Source organism: Phyllobates terribilis, unplaced genomic scaffold (assembly GCF_046119375.1).
Source record: "Phyllobates terribilis strain yellow unplaced genomic scaffold, ASM4611937v1 Scaffold_1__5_contigs__length_1240528914, whole genome shotgun sequence".
Classification (NCBI taxonomy): Eukaryota; Metazoa; Chordata; class Amphibia; order Anura; family Dendrobatidae; genus Phyllobates; species Phyllobates terribilis.
In genome coordinates this window covers 307,622,802-307,631,443 of record NW_027362761.1, presented here as the reverse complement: position 1 = coordinate 307,631,443, position 8,642 = coordinate 307,622,802, and the positions used below count along the sequence as shown (strand labels likewise).

General features: G+C 39.5%; 1 protein-coding gene across 1 annotated transcript; it reads right to left on the bottom strand.

The window, feature by feature from the left end:
• Window positions 1–726: 726 nt before the first annotated feature.
• Window positions 727–7,224, bottom strand: ADORA2A (adenosine A2a receptor). The gene is made up of 3 exons (XM_073654241.1): window positions 7,062–7,224; window positions 5,085–5,645; window positions 727–1,607 (listed from the first exon to the last, which is right to left on the bottom strand). The coding sequence occupies exons 2-3, from the start codon at window positions 5,426–5,428 to the stop codon at window positions 785–787; spliced, it is 1,167 nt and encodes a 388-aa protein (XP_073510342.1). The 5' UTR covers window positions 5,429–5,645; window positions 7,062–7,224; the 3' UTR covers window positions 727–784.
• Window positions 7,225–8,642: the final 1,418 nt, after the last annotated feature.

Below are 8,642 nucleotides of genomic sequence, written 5' to 3'. Positions count from 1 at the left end.
GTTCCCAAAAGTATTCTCTATTTTGGAGGCGGGGTTGGTCTCTCCTCCTGTGTTATTTCCTTACAATGTGCACTGACACTGTGCTCTGTTACCGGTTCGTCACTTCACATCAATGCCGGCGAGGGAGTGCACTGTCACTGTGCACCAAGAAGAATATGACACAGTAAGAAGGGAGCTCGTACTAAGCATCCATCTGAATTGACAACTGACGCATGCTCAGTAGAGCAGGACTAGCTCATCCCCTGAAAAGGATGTCACTGATGCCGCCTCTGTCACCTAATGACATCTGTACTGCGCAGCGTGCACTGCGTATTTTCACACAACACATCATCAAAATGTAAATAGGTAAAAATATAAAATAAAGGAAATTAGAGCGGGAAGGAGAAGGACTATTTAATTAAACTATGTTAGAAAAACTCTTATATTATTTAAATAAATAGAGACATTTAGGATGAAAATCAATATTAGTTTTGGACCAGCCCTTTAAAGAATATTCTATAGTAGAGGTCTAACTATAACCAATAACATACTTTTGTCATCAGTAAACATATCATTGCTAGAAATTCTGAAAGTTTTAACTATGCAATTTTGCATGTACAAATCCAAGCCTGCTTATAAGAACATTATTCGTTGAGGGGCAAAAAACACAAGCACTTTGCAAATTAGTTTAATAAATAAATGAGTGTCAAAACATATCTATGCAATAAAAAGCATAATCTTCACAGTGAGACCCCCCCCCCCACTGCCTCTGTTCACAACATGGAAATGTCTATGTTTAAAGTAATCAAGAATGTATCAGCTTTTCTTTCTGTTGATTTTCCAATTCTTGAATTGTTGTCCGGTCAACTTTTTCCCCAGTAGGATACCCCCCATTTTGATGCCAGGCTTCTTTCAACTTACAGCTACTTCCATTCATTTCCAAGCAGCCAGTAAAACTAGTCCGATTTATTCCTGACACTGCATCGGCTCCATATGTCAAAGATTTGCCACTAGCTGTACGTGTCTGAGAAGATTGTGCTTGACGAAAGATATGTTGGCGCAAGATCTTCCGAAATGTTTGGCGGAACTCACGTATGCGATAGGCATAAATTAATGGGTTCACCACTGAGTTAGCATGAGAAAATAAAATGGCAAAGTACATGAGTAAGAGTGGAGGGCGCAAGCAGTCTTTACAGAAGAGAGTGAAGCAGTTGATGATGTGTAGCGGCAACCAACAGACTGCAAATAGGCCCACAATAATAGCCAAAGACTTAGCAGCATGGACTTCACGCTGTAGTGTTGACCGTGAGCGTTCACCACACGTCACTTTTAACTCAATCTGCTTTAGCTGGCGACGGGCTGCCATGAAAATTCTCAAATAAATGCCCAACATGAGCAGTAATGGCACCAATACACAAGCAAAAAAATTATAATATACCATGTAATCCATCGTCACAACATTTTCAAATAGGCACTCTAACTCTGGGGAGCTGCATCGAGATGAGTTTTCTGCTGCAAAATTCTTCTTGTTCCAGCCTAGCATGGGAGTAAGACCAATGACAAAAGACAGCAACCAGCAGACAGCAATGATCACGTTGGCTCTTCGACTAGTTACCAGACTGTTATATCTAAGAAGAGAAATGAGAACATAACTTAGGCACCTATAGAAATTGTAAACATTGGACTACACAGTATCACAGCAGAATTAGATTAGATGCTAGGTAACACTTAGAAAAACAGATGTCAAGACAATATATTAAAAAACAAGATGGGCGATAACATGGAAGACAGGTCATAGAGGGAAGACAACCCGGGAATTCTGCCTGCCTTTTACAGAAATGGTAAAATCTTCCCCTCCGTGGGATAACAGCTGGAAGACTTCTGTTTCCGTGCTGAGGTGACAGTGTCTAAGAGTAGACAAAAACATGGAAACTAACATCTGGTATGAAGTCACTGGGGACCTGCAAATGTATTGACTTCACTTTGACCAAAATTGGTCCATATCAATATTTATGCAAATGCATTTTAAAGAGTTATTCCCTACATTTAAAGGGATAGGTGAACCTTGGGGATCTGGCACGTTTACTCATTTATGGACCTGACTAGTGGGCAGCTCTTGCACCAGCACATGGAGTCAACCACGTCCCCAATTTGCACTCATCTTAACTGCAACTCCCCTGGATTGCCTATGCACGTATGTTTTTATTTAATAGGGGGAGGGGAAAATGCACTTTAGGATTCTGTTGGCAGTAGCTTATCTCCAGGGGAAACAAAGGATCAACAGAATGACATGCAACATGCCCAATCCATGTTTCCCAGAGGCAGACAGGAGGGTACTAACTTCTCTTAGGCTATGTTCACACATGTTGTGGTTTTTTTCTGCTTCAAATCTGCTGCTAACTTTTCTCTGGCAGGAAAACAGCAGGTTTTGGTGCGTTTTTTTGTTGCGTTTTTTTGACCACCTGTTACTTCCTATGGGTGAAAAAATGCTGCAAATACGCAGCAAAAATGCAGGTGCGTTTTCTGCTGTAAAAACACTGAAATAAGTGACATGCTCTATTTTCTAAAAACACAACCAAGTCACAAAATACGCAGCAAAAAAAAAACAAAAAACAAGATATGTGAACAGAGAATTCTGGTTTCTCATAGACTTTGCTGGTACTGCAAAACGCAGCTGAAAATTTGCATAAAAATCTGCAGCAAAATACGCTGCAAAACCCAACGTGTGTGAACATAGCCTTACATATTCAATTGTCAGTGGATCCAGCCTAAAACGTGTGCTTGAGAATCTAGATAGACATCTTTAATGAGGGTTGCCAACAATGGAACCAAGTTTTAAAAAGTAATGCGTATAGGGAGTACAAGGTACAACATTTATATACAGTACATGGTGTGAAATGTGGCTGGGTTGGTTAACAAAGAGCATCACAATATCATAAAGGTGAAATAATCTTTTAAAATAAAAAAATGTAAATACAAATGGCCAAAAGAATGAAGCCGTCATCTGACCCGCACTCTAAGCTGTAAAGACAAATGAAGTGTACTATTCAGAATGACATGGTTGTAAAGAGCAATAGAGTGAGTTATATGGAAAGGTTATACTTTATTGGACAATAGTACCAGTGACTTTATCATAAAATGGAAACAGAAAGGCTATATATAGGACTTGTATGCATGATATATATAGCAACCATAAAGAATTTACAAGAAGCCCTATATGGAGCAATATGAATTTATGTGGGGAGGTCAAGAATATTTTTGAAAAAAAATGGGGCAAGAGGTTGGAAAGGTGGGGGATTCAGTACAATAATATACTAGAATATGAAGACCCACCTAAACATATCGTCAGCAAATATGCATTATAAATAGCATAGAAAAAGTTCTTAGAAAAAAACACCATAGTAGTGATGCTATGAAAGATGCTGGTCAAAGGAAATACTAATTTTACTAAAAGTAAGTTGATTATATCACACTCAGATACTTAATGAACCAGATCACATTCTCCAGTAGGTCTTTTAGCTCGATATGCTGCTCTATTTCATAATTTTTTTTTATCATTTTGTTAACAGCAGTTAAAGATGACTTGTCACCAGCTCAAAAGTAAGCATTTTGTGCTCGTATTCATTTCCCGCTACTCTCCTTGGTATTTTATTTATTTTTTTTTAAGTCTTTCATATGGTTCCAGGTATATAGGCCTTTATATTTGGTGGAAATTTTTATGGCTTTTACCAGGGAGGCATTGCTCACAGGATTCTCTGAGGGCGTTTCTTTGGGCAGTTCTGAGTGAGCAACGTCCCTTTGGTAAAGACCATAAAAACTGGTACTAAGTAAAAAGGCTCATATCTCTGGAACCGTATGGCGGATAAAAAAAAGCAGAATACTCAGGGGAGCAGAGGAAATAAAATACGAGCAAAACTGGCCACGTTTCACCTAGTAACAGGTCCTCTTTAAAGTGGTTTCCTATAAACTAACACAATCACTATGACATACCATCACTTTTATGAGTAGAAGTTTAACTTATCGTAACCCCCACTGATCCTGAGAATAAAGGCGAAACATTACTAGTGTAAACTGCATCTCCTTTTAATTTTTCCTTGTAAAATGAACTCCTAGTCCATTGGATGTGCACCTAACCCAGAAGAAGGAACCTAAAATAAAGTGATGGCATATTTTAGCGATATGCTATCACATTATGAGATAGGAAAATCGCTTCAAGAAAGAATACTATTGAAAGACGTCCATTGACTTTGTGAAGAATTTGACCCCACGTCTCCAAGCGACCCCCTCCCGTCTGTCCGGCTATTTAATGGCACTCCTGTGTATCCACATAACTATGTCTGTTGTAGTCTGTGTTAGGATCCATTACCCAGAACTTTGCTGTAACATATCAGCATTATATGGTGAGAGACCAGTAGCTGTGCTAGGTAATCACCTGAGCTGTAAGTATAAGCCTAGGCTACGGTCACACGTTCAGTATTTGGTGAGTTTTTTACATCAGTATTTTTAAGCCAAAACCAGGAGCGGGTGATAAATCCAGAAGTGGTGACGTGTTTCTATTATACTTTTCCTCTGATTGTTCCACTCCTGATTTTGGCTTGCAAATACTGAGGTAAAAAACTGACCAAATACTGATAGTGTGAACATGGCCTAAGAGGTGTCTTCTTCTGTCAAGTCATTAAGATTTCTTCTTAACTTTTCCTTGGTAACGTTTACTTTTGGATGATAGCCACTATGGTTGCAATTATACCTCCAACAAGTGTCCCGAGGTATGTGCATCACTATATGAGAGTGGGAAGCATGACAGCTGGACGAGGCAGATTTCTGATCAGAAATCTTGTAAAGTTGAGCGGACACTGTGATGGTCGTCATATTAGTTGCAACCCAGAAAATTATTTAAGAAATAGCTGATCAAAATATATGACCGAGAACAACATCATCTCATGGATTATCTGAGTGTATTGAAGATTTGTTTTTTGGGGTGTTCTTGGAGGTATGTAGCTAGACAGATGCATTATCATATGGATTCTTTATACAAACAATACCATGTAAATAGGTAGCTTATAGCTTATTAAAGTGAATCTAGAAGTTTTGGAAAGTTTCCTTACCTGAGAGGTATGCGAATAGCAATGTAACGATCTGCAGCGATCGCCAAAAGACTGAAAATAGAACTCTGTGTCAGCACCAAAACGAAGCAAGCAATGAAAAGACAGGCATGGAAGGTAGCACAAAATCCAGTGCTAATTGCAATAGCAAATGGAATAGCAAGTACCCCCACAGCAATATCTGCTGCAGCCAGTGATACCACAAAATAATTGGTTGCGTTCTGTAAGTTGCTGTTGATGCACACAGCCCAGCACACCAGCACGTTGCCAAGAATGGACAAAATGGCAATGACCACCTCTAGGACTATGTAAATTAGGTCCTCTGTATTGAACTCCCCTTTTAACATGGTGATGTTGGCATGGAGTAAAGCAGTGTTGGTGCCTCATCAGTCATTTCTGAAGCAGCTCACTTTCTTGTAGTACACCGGTGGTATCCAGGCATTGGTCGGCTATTGTTGCGTTGTTTTAGTAGTTTAACAATGGGAGCCTTAAGAGTCATCTTTGATCAAAATCCACAGGCAGTCCATACTGGTGGAGTAAGTACAATGCAGAAGAGCCAAATTCCTGCCAGAGAAAGGATTAGTCAGTAACCTGAGAATACTCCATGTATAAGAATATTAAATACTCAAAGAACATGTGGTAATATAATAATAGTATAATAAGGTTTATAATTACATCACAAACAATGAAAGCAGGAATTAAACGTATTATTGATCTATTGACACAATGAATCTAGTTGCAGCTGCCAGGTTTCATCCTTTGTAAAAGTAGGCTGTAAAGTCACAGTATAGCAGCTCTTAGATTTTAGAAGTGTTGGGGTTGTTTTTTCAGGTTCACACTCTTGCTAGTTTTACCCATTCCTTATCAGTATATGCCATTCATACACCCCCAGCTCTGTGACAAGTGCACAACACAGCTACACTATGCGTCATCAGGGGCCCACGGGTCACAAAAATATATCACTTCATCCAGTGCGGTCCACGGTGACACACCCAACCCACCCAACAACATAAACAACTTACATCAATGTATCTAGTGATGAATTAGGAAAAATCAATGGATAGGATTAGAGTTGGACAAAGCTAATTGTGAGGCATTGCTTTCTAGGTTGGTTGTGGACCTTCTTCCATTCATTAGCGCCTGGCTGTAATGATTAGGTAGAACAGGCCTTTCCTTTGCATACAAATGAATGCTTTGAACACAGGACTGCCTAAGCCACATGAGACTGAACCTCAGCATAAGGTATAGATAAGGACTAAATCCAAGATGACCTCTCTGCTTGTAAAGTTTGGACAATTATAGGTGTCCTACATAAAGCATCTCCTGTACACTACAGGTTATTATGCGCAGAATTCACTCTGCAAATGTCTATACTCTATGGTATATGTTGTATTCTTGCCTATTAATTGTATACTACCATGCATTTTCTGCTTGGGCTTTAACACATTAGTCTTTACAATATTTAGTGCTATAGAAGATACTAGGACTTTATAAACTAATAGTAATTCTGATGGCGAGAAGTCAGATTGAAACTATTACTCATTTGTCAAAACTTTCCTATTCCAACAATGATTATTAACTAACATTTTACCTAACATCATCTTCTGTATTAACCTAAATGCCCAAACCTTTATTATGTTTCCAGTTTCATCAATCATCCGATTCGCCTATCCTCCAAAACCACCCAACACCAAATTATATAGTACTACAATCTGATCCCCCCCCCCACTTACATTTTATTAAAATAAGAAAAAAGGAAAGTTATGACAATGTAGACGATCTAGCATCTGAAGGAATAATAGTCAATAGAGATGATATTGTAGACAGTGATTCATACTTCTATTGAACCCCAATCCGCCCTGTCTATATCTACCCTGTGAACCGTATGAGGACAAGCCTTTATCTTGTACTTCAGTCCTTAAGTAAAAATATATGTACTCAACCATAGTTCCCTGCACCAAGTCACAAGTAGCTGCTTACCTTTCTGGGGAACCCTCTGCACACTATAAAGTAATAGGGTATCTCTATAGTGGTCAGTCCCATGTACTCCTCATCTTCGCTCTTTCCACCGCTGGCTTTCCCCAAAGTGTTCTGTGTCTCTCCACCTCCCCTGCTCTGACTCCCTCCATCCCCCTGCAGCTCCCTCCCTCCTTGTCACATTGTCTCTCCTGCCAGTCATTCTCACACACACCTCTTCTCTCTCACACACATGCAAATTCAGTTTCCTATGGCAATGTGTGTATTTTCAGCACAGACTTTTCTAAAAAGAAATGAATGCCTTTTTCTTGCCTTCATACCCTGCATTCTTCTGTCCCTTACAGTGATCCCCATTTTCACAATTCATCCAGTTAATGTTAATATTTGTGTATTTTATCATTGCAGCATTATTTACAGTATGTATTGAAATCTGCATGTGAACAGAACCGATACATGAAGATCTCAGATCCCCAACTCTCACAGATCATGTAGGTCACATGTGCAACATTTTCACTTCTTTCCTACTTGTTCTATATAAAACTAGACAGATATGACTAGTGTACGGGAAATAATGATATTCCGATGCGCTCAATTTTTGTATGTTTTGTTGTTTCATTAGCAGGTTGAACTGCGTCCAGTCCTATTTACATACTTGCGAAAATGCTTTATGATCAGATTTTAGCTTTTGGTCATTTTTGTTATATTTGTTTGAGTTCACAACATGATAGATCCCCAACTTTGGCTCTCCAGCTCAGAAGAAACTACAATTCCCAGCATGCCCTTGCCGAAACTGTGTGTTGAAGTTTTTCCGGACAGGTTGAAGACCAGTGCTGAACATGTGTCGCACGTTAGCTGCATGACAACAATTGTCAGACAAGTTACCCAGCTAAAAATATTTGCGCGACTTGCTGTTGCATGACTATTCTAGAGCTGTGATTTTATTGAAAAAAAATTGCATCACATGCAGCTTGCATTGAAGTCTATAGTAAGTTTATTTATTGTATTTTTCTTCTATAGCACCATCATATTCCGCAGCACTTTACAGATATTGTCATCGCTGTCCCCATTGGGGCTCATTATCTAAATTCCCTATCAGTATGTCTTTGGAGTGTGGGAGGAAACCAGAGAACCTGGAGGAAACCCACGCAAACACAGGGAGGACATACAAACTCCTTGCAGATGTGGTCATTGGGGATTTGAACCCAGGACCTCAGTGCTGCAAGTGCTAACCACAGAGCCACTTTGCTGCCCAAGTGAGCGGTGTGCAACTTGTGACCAGCGACAGAAAATCCACCACATTTGGAATATTTGCAAAGCTGGGTCCCAAACATAGACAGAAGAGGACCCTGTGCAAGAACAGTATATAGGCCCTCTGCAGTCCAATGGCTCATCATAATGTACAACTCCACCTGCTTTGGAGTTAGATACCTCTTGGGCCATTGTGCAGCAGCATAGATTGCACGAATAGTATGTCTACCACCATGTATACAGAGATAGATAGATCTATAGATACAAGTGCATCTCACTAAATTAGAATATAATCAAAAGTGAAACTCATACAAGCTGTGCTCAAAAGTTTACATA